The sequence below is a fragment of the Fringilla coelebs genome (genome assembly GCF_963513975.1).
Source record: "Fringilla coelebs genome assembly, chromosome: 8".
Taxonomy (NCBI): domain Eukaryota; kingdom Metazoa; phylum Chordata; class Aves; order Passeriformes; family Fringillidae; genus Fringilla; species Fringilla coelebs.
Genome location: NC_140066.1, coordinates 23,926,731 through 23,941,565, shown reverse-complemented (window position 1 = coordinate 23,941,565; position 14,835 = coordinate 23,926,731). Strand labels below are relative to the sequence as shown.

General features: G+C 51.0%; 1 protein-coding gene across 1 annotated transcript; it reads left to right on the top strand.

Annotated features, from left to right (window-relative positions):
• Nucleotides 1-375: 375 nt before the first annotated feature.
• TLX1 (T cell leukemia homeobox 1) lies at nucleotides 376-6,270 on the top strand (the record flags this gene model as incomplete). Its single annotated transcript, XM_084210212.1, has 3 exons — nucleotides 376-844; nucleotides 2,513-2,714; nucleotides 6,048-6,270. 3 exons carry the CDS (start codon nucleotides 376-378, stop codon nucleotides 6,268-6,270), a joined length of 894 nt encoding a protein of 297 aa, XP_084066338.1.
• Between the last annotated feature and the right edge of the window lie 8,565 nt (nucleotides 6,271-14,835).

Genomic DNA, 14,835 nt, shown 5'->3' with positions numbered 1-14,835 from the left:
GTGCGTGGCTGGGGCGTCGCGTCTCTGCTCCTGGAAGCTGTCGGGTGTGCTTGGCGCGGTTGTGTCTCCAGAGTCTGTGTCCTGTGCCGCGCTGGGCACGGCTGTCGCGTCCCGGGCTGCGGGGGTGTTTCACTCTTGTACCTGGGCTGCGCATGGCTGTGCTGCTGTGTCTTCGTGCTGAGCGTGTGGCTGCCGTGTCCCGGCCTTGCGTGGCTCTCCTGGCGTTTCTTGGGGTGCTCTGCCGTCGTGCTATGGGACTGAGCGCGTAGCCGGCGTTCCCCGGCTCTGTGCGGCCCCGTTGCCGGTTTCGGGGCGGTGCGGGGCTGTGCTGCCCTGCCCGGGGCGGAGGTCCGGTCCCGGTGCCCGAGCGGCGGCATGGAGCACCTCGGGGCTCACCACCTGCACCAAGGGCAAGCCGAGCCCATCAGCTTCGGCATCGACCAGATCCTCAACACGTCGGAGCCGGGCAGCTGCATGGTGTCGCACCCGCGGCTGCAGGACTCGGCGGATTACGGGCTGGGCTGCATCGTGGGCAGCGCCTATAACACGGTCACGGGTGGCTACGGGGCGAGCGGCGGCGCGGCCGGCGCCTACACCGGCACCTCCTGCAGCATGGGCGGCCTGCCCGGCTCCTACAACGTGAACATGGCGGTGAGCATGAACGGCAATACCTTGAGCTCGGCCGGCGGCGTGATCCGCGTCCCGGCCCATCGCCCCGTGGCCGGCGGCGTCCACCAGCCCCTCTCCGCCGCCGTGCCGGCGGTGAACGGCATGAACAGCCTCACGGGGCTCACCTTCCCCTGGATGGAGAGCAACAGGCGGTACACAAAAGACAGGTTCACAGGTGAGTTGCGCCACCGGGACCCCCTTTCTCTCTCTGCTCCCGCCGCCCCGCTTCCTTCCCCGCCGCCCGGCCTCCGCGCGACAACCGGCGTCCAGAGGGACACGCAGGATCCAGCCGGGGATCTCTCCGGCCGGGTGGAGAAAGCAGCCGGGATGGTCCCGGGAAGCTGGTCCCGGAGGAGGCCAAAAGCAAGACGGGATGGGAAATGAGGCATATCCAGTCCCCCCTAAATGAGTTGTGTTTCCTTTTGTTTGTTTGTTTTGATATTTTGGTTGGTTTGATTGTTTGTATATGTGGGGGTTTATGTTGTCGTTGTTTTCGTTCCTATTTATTTATTTATTTATTTATTAGTTTGGTGTAGGTTTTTTACATTTTTTTTTTCCCCGCGATACGGGTCGGCAAAGGCGGGCAAGGAAGAAAAGGGATGGTAAACTCCATACACGACCTCCCGCGAGCCCCAGGGACGGCTGCCCAATCCCTGCCGCCCGAACCAGCACCCGGGGAAACTTTCCTTCATAACCGAGAGTTGTTTGGGAAGCACGGGCCGGCCGGCGGGAAGGCAGACAGGCGGCCCTGGCCCTGGCCTGCCCGGGAAGGCCGTCCCGTTGCCTTCTTTAACCGGGCTGGCTTTCCCCGGTTGCCGGTTTCGGCTCAGCCTTTTTCCCCACCAAAAGGGACCTTTTGCAGACCAGAGCAGAGCGGAGCTCGGGCTAGAGCCGCTTCCCGGCCTCACCACTGTTTCCAGGTGTAGCTGGGCTCGTCTTTCGGCACTAACAAAGCAAAAGCTCGAACAACGAAAAGAAATAAATAAAAAAAGATGCATACAAACGAACAAAAGGAACGAAATTACAACGGGGAAAAATCAGCGCCGCTTCCCGAGGGCGGAAACCGAGGCCCGATTTTTGAAAGTTCCCGTTTAATTTCGACCCGATGGCGCTGGGTTCAGGCACCGCCGCGGGTGGACGAACGCGTTGTTCCCCTGGCAAGCACCTGACTGAATTTCACTCAATTTGTTCCTGGCTTAGACACAATGTGACTTTTCACTATTTTTTTTTTTTTTTTTTTGGTGGGGTTGGAAAAAAAAAAAACAAACCAAACCAACAAACTCAAACAAAACCATATATATTTAAAACAAAACAAAACAAAAGGAACAAACAAACAGAACAAGAAATTTAAACTCCAGTTTCCAGTCCGGGACTGTACTTCCCCGTACGAGGCACTGGGGCCGGGGGCGATGGGGTTACCGCCGCGCCTAAAAGAAATTATCCCGAACCCGCTTGGCACGGGGCGCGGAGCTCCGGCCCGGCGCCAGGACCGGCTGCCGCTGCTGAGCCCCCGTTCTCCGACGGGCACTTGGCCGGGCAAGTGTCCACCTTCCCCTCCTCCGGAGCCGAGCGGTGCCCGGCGGGTGGCCGCAGCACCCAGGAAAGGCCGCCAGGCCTTCCCGGTACGCGGGGCCGCCGCCGCCGCCGAGTTTTTGCTGCTCATGCGTGGGTGTCGGCGGGGAAGCCGCGGCTTCGGAGCGGTGGGGGGTGGTCCCCAGCCCAGCGGCCGGGAGCCGGAGCCCCTCTGCTGATGTGTCGCTGCTTGCTTCTTTGCCTCTCATCCCCCCTCCTCCCGTGTCCCCCCCAGTGGCCCTCTCACCCTTCACTGTAACACGCCGTATAGGTCACCCCTACCAGAACCGCACGCCCCCCAAGAAGAAGAAGCCGCGCACCTCCTTCACCCGGCTGCAGATTTGCGAGCTGGAGAAGCGCTTCCACCGGCAGAAATACCTGGCCTCGGCCGAGCGCGCTGCCCTGGCCAAGGCCCTCAAGATGACGGACGCCCAGGTGAAGACCTGGTTCCAGAACCGGCGCACCAAGTGGAGGTGAGGGACCGGGGATCTCGGTGGACCGGGGTGGGGCAGTCTGGAGGGGCAGCTCTGCCAGAAGCCCTGATGGCAGCGCAGAGGCGTGCAAGCCCCGTGTGTGTGTGAATGTGACTGTGCGAGTACACGTGCGTGTGCGTGCACAGCGGTGTGCGTGCGTGCATGTGGTGCGTGCACACCTGCGGGCGTGTGTGCAAGCAGGACACGCGGGTGTAACTTCACGGTCAGTGTGAAGGCCACGCGTGCCCGTGTGTGCCCGCACACAGCGTGTGCGTGTGTGTGTGTGTGCATGTGAGCCTGCACGGGGGTGTGAGTGCAAAGCACAGCTCCGTCAGTGTGGGGTGGTGCGGGCCGTGTGAGCACACCGGACCTGCGAGCAAAACCGGGTGCGGGTAGCGGGTATGCCACGGGGATGAACATGTGTGAGCACACACGTGTGCTGTGGGTGCAGTCAGTGTCACCAGAGGGTGCGGAGGCACTCCCGCGTCTGTCCGCGGCAGCAGCGAGTGGGAGCCTCTGGCCCGGGGCTGTCGGAGTACCGGGCTTTGCACAGCGCGGAGATTTTCATCCCCGCGGGGTTCGCGGCGCCTCCGCGCCCAAACGCTTTCTTTTTGTTCTGCTGCCGGGCGTGCCGGTAAAGCCGGAGAGGAAGAGAAGGCTCGGCTCGCACGGAGCCTCCAGGGCTTCGTCGCAGTGACCCTGCCCCTCCCAAGCTGCACGTTCCCGGGATGTTCCCGAGGGAGACACCTCAGCCCTGAGAACATCTCCTGCCCTGGGCTGGGTGATGAGCTGCTGGGTGCTGAGCACTGGGTGGTGGAGGGCAGGCAGGCAGCTTCTTCAAAATGGGGGGAAAGGACTTTCGCAGAGTCTTCCCAAGGGTTAACAGGACAGTGATTGCCTGAGTATGCTGGGGTTGGGTAAAAAATGGGGGTCAAGGAATTTGAAACCAAGAAGGGGTGTGAATCCTCAACCCCAGTGAGTTCTTCCCTAGAGAACCCATGGTAGTGCAATTCCCCAAATGTTAGGAAGTCTCTAGCTGATCTCTGTTGGCCAGAAAAAGAATCCTGGAGGAGGAACAGTCCTGCTGTGGCCTGCAAAATGGGGTCAGCTGTGTCTTCTAACCAGGTTTCCTAAGGAAGTGAGGCAAATCCATCTGTCAATACTCTTTGCGTCTGTTGGCTAAATTCAGCCTCTTTTGGCAGAGGTGCAGAGGATACAAACCTATTCACGTGTTTTACAAAAAATAGCTGGGTAAAGAGAAACAAAATCCTGCTTCTGCCTAAGGGAGAGGCTGCAGCCAGACCTCAGCTGTAATATTAGACATGGGAGAATCTCTGGCCTGAGCCAGAGAGACACAGGCATATAAGTTCTGCTTGTATGCATCTGTGCCTGCTGGGTGTTGCGATGGAGATGTGGGTGCCCCTGGCTGATAGCACACCCAACTTCCTTCCTCAGGGCCCTGCACTGGGTAGTGGGCTCTGAGTGGCTCCTGGGGCATTGGGAGCTGGAAGGAGCTGCTGTAGGCTCGGCCTGAATGAGGCAGTGGGAAGTATCTGAGAAAATAGAGTTGGTATAAACTCTCTGAGCTGTTTAACTGCTTGAATGCAGTCTGAGGGGAAGACTCTTGCCCCTGCCCCTCGCCAGGTTGTCTCCACTGCAGGGAGGTGGCTGTGTGATCCCCTCCTCAGATTTGGGCTCTTGCTTTAGACGCTGCTCTTTCCAGGCAGGTATGAACATGGAAATCGTATTCTGATGTGAATCCATGACTAGACCACCTGCTTGCAGCAGGAAAATGCTTGGGAGCAAGGTGCTCACAGCCATGGTACTCCTGATCACCCTGGACTTGGGGCTCCCTCCCTCCTCCTGGAGCATCTCCTTGTTGTGCAGGGAATCATTAAATATTCATTGAGGCAGAGACTGAGCTGCTCCCCAGGCAGGTGCAGCTCTGATCCTGCTCTTCCCGGGATGTCTGATGTGAGATGTTGACATAGTGATTAGAACAGGGACTGAGCCCTGAACTACCTGCTCCCAGGAGGGAACACTGGCCACATGTCTGCAAGCTTGGGTGCCCAGAGGCCCATTGCTGGCATCCAAGTGCCAGCCTGCTCCCCCACTGTGAGCCAGGAACCCCTGCCTTGTGTTCTGAGATGCCACTGTGGAGATCAGAGCTGCCACTTCCAATTCCCATGGCCAAAGGGGATGAGACATCTCACATCCCCCAGAGCTGCTAAATTAAAAAGCTGCCATTTCCTGTGTCACTGGTCCACTGAAGCTGCTGAGAGGATGTCAGCTGAGCCTGGGGGTGTGAGGGAGGGAGTACAAGCTTTGGAAATCATCCTGGGACCAGCACCATGAGTTGGTCACAGGTTTTCTCACCAGCACCAATAGAGGTGCCAGGTGAAGTAGTCTGCAAGCTGCAGACTTTAGACTGACCTGCCATCCAAGCAAACAGGAGTGGGGTTTCTATTGTGGATATAAGAGGATTCAGGCCATTTCTACCAATCCCATTCTCTGCTCCTAGGCAGCCCAGAGCCAGGGACCAACCAACACTGGAAAGAGCCTCTTCTGACCACCCTCTCCTTGGGGATCACCTCTGCTGGTGTCATACCAGGCAGACACATGTCCAAACTGTTCTGAAAAACACTGTCATTCACCCTTTCCAGATAGTATATTCTGTGCTTTGATTTGTGTTATTGCTAAAAAATATGCTTCTAGTGTTTAGCTGAAATTTTGCTGCCTGCTAAGGGAATGTTTTTGCCTTCGTCCAAGCTCTCAACAGCTGGTCACCGCAGCATGGCAGACAAGGTGGCCAACCTGGATGCTGGAAGGGGATGTCCAGGGTGACGCTGCCCATCTCCCAGCTGTGTGGCACTGTCAGTCACTGTCTCACCCCACCCTGCTCCATGCTTCTTCCTGGGGCTTTGCATGCTTGGCTCTTGCTGTCAGACCAGAGCATGTTTTCAGGGGATTGCAACTTTTGCAATGCTGTTCTGTGCCACTTCGGGTGTTTTGTCCCTGCTTTGTTTTCTTTTCCTGTGGGCAGAGAGTAATTCAGAGCTGTGGGCCGCTCCCAACTCTCTTTGATCAGAGTAGTGTTTTTGCAGAGGCCAGTAGGACAGACAGACCCAGTCTATGGGATTTCCCAGGATTTAAATCCCAGTTTATGGGATTTACTGGCCATTTGTGTAGGGAATGTGGGACCATGCCATGGCAAGGCACCCTCTTTTCCTACCCCTGCCCTCCCACATCATGTGCACCCAGCACAACTTAGTCTCTCTGGAGACACCCTTCCCTTGCTGCCCCAGGCCCCCCTAATGGCTCCCTCTCTCCTAGGAGGCAGACAGCGGAGGAGCGGGAGGCTGAGCGGCAGCAAGCAAACCGCATCCTCATGCAGTTGCAGCAGGAAGCCTTCCAAAAAACCATCAACCAGCCCATCCAAGCCGACCCCATCTGTGTCCACAACTCCTCTCTCTTCGCCCTTCAGAATCTCCAGCCTTGGTCTGATGACTCCACCAAGATTACCAGTGTCACCACTGTCGCCTCTGCTTGTGAATAAGTCTGGCACCCACCGGTGGCACCTACACTTTCTACTGGCGGGGCTGTCCCCAGGGGGACACGAGGCATCCTTGGTGGAACATGTAGCAACTCTGTTTCTCCCTGAGGAGGGCTGGAACCCCCTGATCCTCTGGCCACATGCATCCTATGCATCCAGCTGGGGAAGCCCTCCATAAGGAACAAAAAGAAGGAAAGTCACCCCAAAAACTCTCCCTAGCCATGGAATTGCTGGAGCAGCAATGCTGTCTCACCTCCCCCCAATCCTTTTGTTCTCCTGAAAGTCTCCAGTGTCGACCCTGAACTTGCTGACGTGATGCCAGACAAAAGCCCAGCCCTGACAGACACAGCCGCTGGTGATCATCCAGCTGGGGGAGAGGAAAAACTTCCTTAGGATTCTACTGGTGGCAGTGCAAAGTCTATGTACACTCATATATATGTCTATATATCTATATATATATCTATATATATATCTACCTATAGATATAGATATAGATATATGTTTTGAACTGTTGGCTTGAAAGAAAAGGAGAAGGCTCCCTGGGAAGCACATCTCTGCTGTGAGCCTTCTTGGGTTGTCCGCACCGGAGACGTTCGGGGATGCAACAAATGGAGGAAACAGCAGCAATTTCTGCTTGTGCCAGATGGGAACCCTTCAGATCTCACCTCGCTGTCTCTCCTCCCCTTTTTCATTAATTTTTTCATGCGAGGGGGGAACAAGAGAAGGATCTGACAGACTCCTGAGGACGGTAAATATGATATCTCAATTGTATGAAGAGCCCAAACAGTCCCTGGCTGCCACGGACTCTGTGCCCATCAGCGAGTATTTTAATAACAAGAAGACCTGGGTGGCAGTTTGTGGGGGTAATGCAGTTTCTTTCCATGGAATATTTCCATATAATTTGCAAAATGTTGTCCAATGTTTTATTTTATCAGTTTCCAGTTAGAAGGCAGTTCCTGACAACAAAAAATTGATTTCACTCTCAGCTGTTTAACTCAGTTGTTCTTTTAATTGTACCAAGAGAATGAGACAAAATTAAACAAAGCACTTCTAGCAAATGCCAGGAATATATAGCTATATATATATATAAAAACAATATATATTTTTCAGTTACTTATAATCTAAAACAGCACTGCCAATTTAAGCAGTTAGTACAAACAAGCAACCAGAAAACCTATTTTCAGTGAGATTTTTAAAGGCATTCGTTTGTTTGCTTTTTTTTTGATGTTTTGTTTTTTTTTTTAAGTTATGCACTTACAAGGTGTTTTATGTGTATTCATTTTATAAAGTGCTTGTGTAATTTATGTGGAAATGAAAAAGAAAATAAAAAATCTCCAGGGTACTGAATAAATCATTTAAAGCCTTGCTGTTCCCTGTCTATTAGTTCCCCAAGAGGAGACAGCATATCACAACTACTGCTGAAGCCTGTGCTATTTTTTTTTTAAATAAAAATAGAGTTAGCATTTCCATTTGACTTTGCTCAGGTCCACTTGGCTTTGGAAGCTCCAGATGCAATATGCTGTGTTTTAATCCCTGGTCCTGTAAACATTTTCAGGCTTCAACCCAGCAGTGCATTTAGCACTTGCTTTAATCGAAGCCTTTCTGGGGGGCTTGCTGGGGGTGGCAGGGACTGTGCAGGGCCTTAGCCTTAAACTCATGTATAATAATTTATTGAATAATACCTTGGAATGAAGTCTCACCTGGGCTGAGGCAGATGCACAGATATTTGTGTCTGAAACTGAATATGGAAAGGGGAATTTGAATATAAAGAAACGTGCAAGAGTACATTTTAGAGACAATCTTGCAGGGGATTATGCTGGGGACACTGTTTTCCATTTGTACTCAGCCTTACTGCAGGATATTGTCCCCAGCTTGGCAAGCCCTTCTCAGAGGAAAATCAAATGGGTGGGAAAACTCTCATCAGCTTCCTTGGGGGAGACTCCCAGCCCCGTGGCTGCCTTCAGCCTGCTGCTTCCTTCCAGCACTGGGAGTTACTGAGTAGAGGATGTTGGAGGATACGGCTGAAAGGGCAGGCAGCCACGAGCAGTGGCAGGCACCCCCTGACGTGGCTCTGGGGTCCAGGCTGCCTGTGGGACATCTGCAGCAAAATACCCCAAGCCTCTGATAGCTGGTGGGGGACACTGCTCCTCTAGGCTGGCTCTCTGGGTGCGGCATTGCTGGGGAGTTTGTTAAGTGAGAATATGAATAGCCTGCTTCATCCAAAATCTGCTATTGTAGGGCTGAGAACTTATGGTGCTGCAGGATTTTCCTGTTCTACAGTCCAATGTGTATGAAAACACAGAGAAACATCTGCAGCAATGGAGACAAAAGAAGCCAGAAAAAGGAAAAAATGGATAAAAAATTGGGAAAATATGAAACTTGGAGAACGTGCATTTTTTGAAATATCTTTAAAAGATGTTGATTACTGCCGGAAGAATGCTAAAATAAAATAATACATATTTTTTCCAATGTAAATTTCAGGGAAGTCTTTTGTTTGAATTCTGTTTCATACTACAGTCAGATTTTTTTATTCTGAATGAGCTTATTATTTAACATTCTTTAACATTATTTAACATTAACTCAACTTTGTCTACAAAGTTAAACTCCTTCAGGAGGCATTGCTGTGTACAAACCTTTAATGGTTCACAGTTTGTTGTGGTGTGTATTTTTCTTTTCAGGGTTTCTGCATAGGAAAAACATCAGCCACAAAATATTATTATTATTACTATTACTATTACTATTACTACTACTACTACTAAAAATAATAATGGTTGATATTAAAACTGTTTTCTATTTTATTATTATGACACGTCAATATTATAACATTTAATTCTAAGACAACCATTTTATAATATTCACTTTATTCAGTTCTTAATCCAAAATGTTCCCCAGTGAAGTGGAAGAGATGATAATGGACGTTTGAAGGAATATGTTTAGATAGAATATTTAGCTATACCTTGTTTTCAAAACTGGCAACTTCCCCATTTTCTGAACAATCTTTCCTGTAAAAAAAAAAAAAAAACAAACCCGACAAAAAACCCCAAAATAAACCAAAAGTAAAAAAGGAATCTTAATATTAAATAAGAATATATGTTACCTTGGAACCAGAAAAACAGTTGCGTGGCCTTTCTTGTCCCTGGAAAATTGATTCTGGAGGAGTTTTATCTTAAAATATTTCTCTTGGATTCATTTTGAAAATTGGTTTAGTGGCAGAAGGTGTTTTTGATATCTGCATATGTGCTTCCAGTTATTAATATGATGATTTGTACCTAGACAATAAAAGTTGTCTGAAATATGATGGAATTAAATCAATAAGTAATGACATGAAATAATGACACGTAATGTTATGTTTTGTAGACTGACATCACCTCAGCTGTATCCTGGGGCCATCCATATCACATTGAAGGCTGATTTAATTTTTTGTATTATACTTATTTGGGAGCAGGAATAAAATTGCATTAAGATGCCTTGAAAGCCATTTCCCCCTTTCTTCGCTCTCAAAATAAAGCAAGTCCCAAACATGAAATGGGAGTCAGGGAGAAATGTTTTTCTATGTTTGCCTGCATCTAGGAAATGCAGACCAAGGCAGAGTGACTTTGGTCTGTGCCCTGCCTGGAGCTGAAAGCACAGGGTGTCACAGGAGACCACGCTGTGGTTGTGCTCATCTCTCTCACCCACAACGCTGCCAGAGATCCAGAGTATCATTCATTTGGGTTGGATGTGCTGAGCTTTTGAAGGTGAAATCTGGAGGGGGGGAAACACTGTCTTTCCATGAGCAGCTGGAGTATTAAACATCTGTGTGGAGCTGGAGGAGACGAAGCCCTGTGGGATGGGCTGTGGTTGTCTGGGTTTGGTCCCAGCTCAGCAAACTATGAGGGCAGGAGGGAACCTGAGGTCTGGCCCCCATTTAGCCAATTAGTTGAGCACATGAGTCATCCAAACAAGTATCAGTTGGTTTATCTCTGCTGAGGGATGACCCAGGAAAAGGATGAAGTGTCTTTGCTGGAGCCTTCCACTCTGAGCAGAGCCTGCAGTTGTGCTCTGCACAGGCCAGCCCATTTGATCCCTGCAGTACATGCACACCCCAGTTCCTACCTGAGTACCATATGTAGCTTTTCTTGGGCTGCATGACCACATCTATGGGGCATTTGTTACATCTTTTAAGTTATTTCTGCTGCAGCAGCAGGATCAGTGAGAGACACGTGTATTTGCTGGAAAAAGACTGAGGCAAGTGTACGTGTCCTCTAATGTGGTTTGTATAATTGATATTGAAAGGAGGCACTGACCCCACAAACATCCATATGCAGGATCATTTTCATTATCTCACTGAGACTGTTGATTGGTGTTTTTGAATGTGCTCCTGATTAACCAACACACTAAAAAAAAAGCTTAAACCCGGGGCTGCTGCCTCAGCACGGCGGCAGCAGGAGCCCATCCCCGCGGAGGCAGACCCTCCTCACCGCCAAGGCCAGCTCACAGGCACTTGGGGCTACATGGGGTAAAAAAACCCCAACCAATTTACTGACAAAACTCAAAATGGCTTTGCTAAAAACTGTTTGGGTTACAGTAAAAAGCCATTCCTCTCTGGGGTTCTGGGACAGCTGGAACTTTTTGAATTAACCTTTTTTTCCCTCGTGAGAAGCAGACTGGCTGAGTGACACTGATTTCTTTGTGCAGCGGTCAGCTTTGATGGCCACTTGTTTAAAAACTGCTTGTGAAATAACATTTGGAGTTATGAACTTATCCTGGTTGAAAATTTTCTAAATGAGAGGGTCTAAAATTTGGAGGAAAAAGGTTGGTTTTTTAAAACAAATATTTAGGGAAGAAAAAAACCACACAAAGCTATAGATTATCAGAAGAAACTTTTGTTTGAGTCACACCAGATTGGTTTTTTTCAGATCTTTTGTTGGTGCAGCTAACTGTGATTTTGATATTCCTTAAATTATTGTCTCTGTTACTGTAGGAAATTTGCTTGATGGGTCAGCACTTATCCAAGATTAGGACAGAGATCTTTCCCCCTATTCCTTTCCATTAATCAGAAACTCTTTGTTACTGGAAGTTCTAAATAAATTTGATACATTTATTCAAGTCACACATAAAACTGTATTCCAAGAATTATGTTAGGTTTTTTTTTCTGACAGCACCAGAATACCAGAATAATCTTGATTTTTCCAAGAGTAGAAAATAATTTTTGCCTTCCATCTGCTTTTGTTTGGGTTTGCTTTTTATTTTTTTTAAATTTTTATTTTTTGGTTGCAGCTAGCTGTGGTATGCACAGGGCTGGCCTCAGCAGCTTTCAGCTCTGAAAGTCCAGGTCACACACCAAACCTCTGTGTGCTGAAGGTGTGCAATCCCCTGTTGCAGAGAGCTGGAATCCCTTGTCCTCTGCTTCCCTGGGGCTGGAAGTTCAGTACTTACCCTCAGCTCAGCTGTTCTTTGCCTTTCTGCTTTCGAGACAAAAATAAAACGAGCAGCAATGAGGAGCCCATGTTCTGGTTTTCGAGCAGGAGGCAGCAAAGCTTGAGAAAACTCGTTCTCTCTCTGTCTGTAAAGAATGTGAACCCGCTGGTCTGACGCTGCGGTTAACTGTCTGTCTTTCCTAGACTGCAACTGTCTCAAAATAACAAAGCAGTGATTAAAAAGTATCAATCAATATATACTTTTTAAAACTACAGTTAGGAAGTGGTACTAAGACAGGGATAGATGAAAACGGAGAAAAGCTTTGTTTCCCAGGGTCTTCCCTGTCTCAGCCAGAGGAAATTTTTGGAAAGTTATTATGTTTATCAATTTTAACCTGCTGTTGTGAGGTTTCAGGCACATGTCAGGGCTCACCAGACTCTTCCTCTCTAGGCATCCATCTAGAATGTGTCTAGTTTGTGATGCCAGTGCTCAGTGGGGGTTAGACTGAGCCTGGGCTATCAGGTGTGTTGGACATAAATGTACTGACAGGCAGGGCTTGACCCTGGATCTCCCCATATGAGGTGACAAAGGGGAAGGAAGCGGTACAGGTGGGGATGGGGCTCATGGTGGGGAAGTGGGGCTCGGTGGTGGGGAAGTGGGGCTCATGGTGGGGAAGTGATCACAGGTGCACTGAGTTGTGGCCAGGCCTGTGTGCGCTCTCCCTCTCCCAGCTGATCTGGCTGTTTCCACAGGAGAGCCTGGGGAAGAGGTGGGGGTGTCCTCTGAGGTCAGGCTGGGGGAGGAGAGAGTAAAGGCCAGCAGGTCCTGGGGAGCCATGGTGTGTCACAAGTGTTCTCTTTTGAGAAAAACAGAGAAAAGGCACCAAGGCTGCAGGGCAGTGAGGTTTGAGGGTGAACACTCAGGGGCACCTTGGTGTCCTGGTCCAGTGGAAGCCTGGCTTGGGCAGAGGAGAGCTGTTCTCCCATAGAGGGGCTTTACCCGGCTTGTCTGGCTCTGCACTAGTGGCATGCACTGGAAGGCCTTGCAGGGCCTGGAGATGACACAGCATGGGGCTGCTGCTGAAATGGCAGTCCTCTGGCATCCCACAGTGACACAGTTGTGGAGCATGGTCGTGACTGCTGGGCTGTATCCAGAGCACTTCCTTCCAGGATTAGGCTCCAGGAAATTTTATATGCATTTACAGCACTGTTGGGCCGTGCTCCATTGCCTTTGGAGGGATACCTGCAACCACAGAGGGACGTGTCCCAGGCTCCCTGTCCCCTGACTTAGCCACTCGCAGGGCCAAGTGTGGGAGCTGTGGCAGGGGCATTTCCCACTCACCCCCATTCACACAGAAATGCTTGAAAAGGTCTGGCTTTCACTTTGGGATGGAGTGAAAACAAATGTTGTAACCTTATCAGTTGTTATGACAGGTCTGAAACCTGCCTTTGCTGTGGCTCATACTACCACATCCAGAGGCAGGAGGTGGGATGTAGAGCAGAGTATGATCTCTGTGGAGCAAGGCACCAGACACCTCTTTGTAGTGTACCCACCACAATTCACTCACCCTCCAGACTTGGTCCTTTGAAGATCTGAGGATCTCAGCAGAGCCATTTCACACAACACAGGCAGAAGCCAGACCTGTAGCAGGCAGGAGAGGGAATGCAGATCCCCTGCTGGGACCCCAGGGTGCACATGTGTGTGCCAGTCCCCGGGGAAACACACCACAGCCCTGGCAGGGAAAGCACAGGGACAGGCAGAGACACACCTGTAATGTCATCCAGAGGAAAGGATTTCCTAAGGGACTTTGCGGCCACAGACACTGCCAAAAGAAGCGAGGAGTGAGGAACTGTGTCCTCTTGCTGAACATCTGTGTCTCAGGAGCTGGTTTCTCTCCTTTCCCTGCTGACAAGTGGGATTGCAGGAGGTTACTCCAGCCTCACTCCCTTTCCTGGACAAAACCCTGACTGTTGCTGATGGCTTGGCCCAAACTGGCTCTGGCGGGATAAGAGGAGTGGAGATCCCCTCACACAGGAGATGTGAGGGGTGGGGGGGATGACGTATTGTTTGGCACTTCTAGAGATGCTGCCTTGCATGGAACTCCCCCTACAGCCCTTTTTTCCTTTCTTGTGTCCTGTCCCTCCCTTGAGTCTCAGGAACCTCCCTTAATTTGCCATTATTTTAAAGCCCTATGGGTGTTTCCTGGATGGGAGCCAGAGAACCTCAAACCTCCCTGCAGCAGATGGAGAGGGATGCTTGGCTGTCTGTTTTCCCCCATAGTCTGGGGTCTAGGGCGAGATAACCCTTATCACAAGTGCTCTGATGCACATAGGGGTCAAAGCTATGGGTGTTTCTCCCAAAATGCATGGCACTGCTCCTTCACAGGTGACCCTGGTGGACGGCGACACACAGAGGGGGCCAGAACAGCAGGACGTGGAACACTGTCCTGGTGACAACCTCTCAGGCCAGCGGTCAGCACCCATGGAGAGTTAGATAAGCAGGTCTAGGTTGCACACCCTGCCCCTCTCCTGGGCCCTGTGCCGTGCGGGGTGGGGGGGCTGGGGGGGGCCGCCCGGGAGCGATCGGCGGACGCCGAGCTCCATCTAGGGGTCAGGGAGCGCCTGGCGAGCGCTCGGCTCGTCCCCGCCGGCACCGGCCACACGCCCGTGCACCCGCCCAGGGCACGGGGCGGGAGTGACCATGGGCAACCGAGCCCCAGGCGCACCAGCGAATGGGTCAGACTGGGAGCACTGGGTGCGCAGGATGAAGGGTAGCCAAGCCCAGCCCCAAGCGCGTCCTTGGAGACACAGCCTGACCCTGAAGTGGACATAGGGCCAGAAATATCTAGGTAGGAAAAGACTCACAGATCATGGAGTCCTACCTTAACCTAGCACTGCCAGGTCCATCCCAATGTCCCTCAGCACCACAGCTGCATACTTTTTTTCTTGAAAAAAGCCAGCCCTAAGAAATTCAAGTGATGGACTCCCCTCTATTTAGCATTCCCTACTGGGATTAGGAAGCGAGACTTTCCATAGGATATCCCATGTGCTGATGTTTCATGTGCTGGCTAAGTTGCAGGATGTTTGGGTGCACTGGGCAGTGCCAGGACTGGGAGTGTGATGTGGGCAGGGCCACTAAGGGGTGTTGCAGCCACAATGAGAGGCCCTC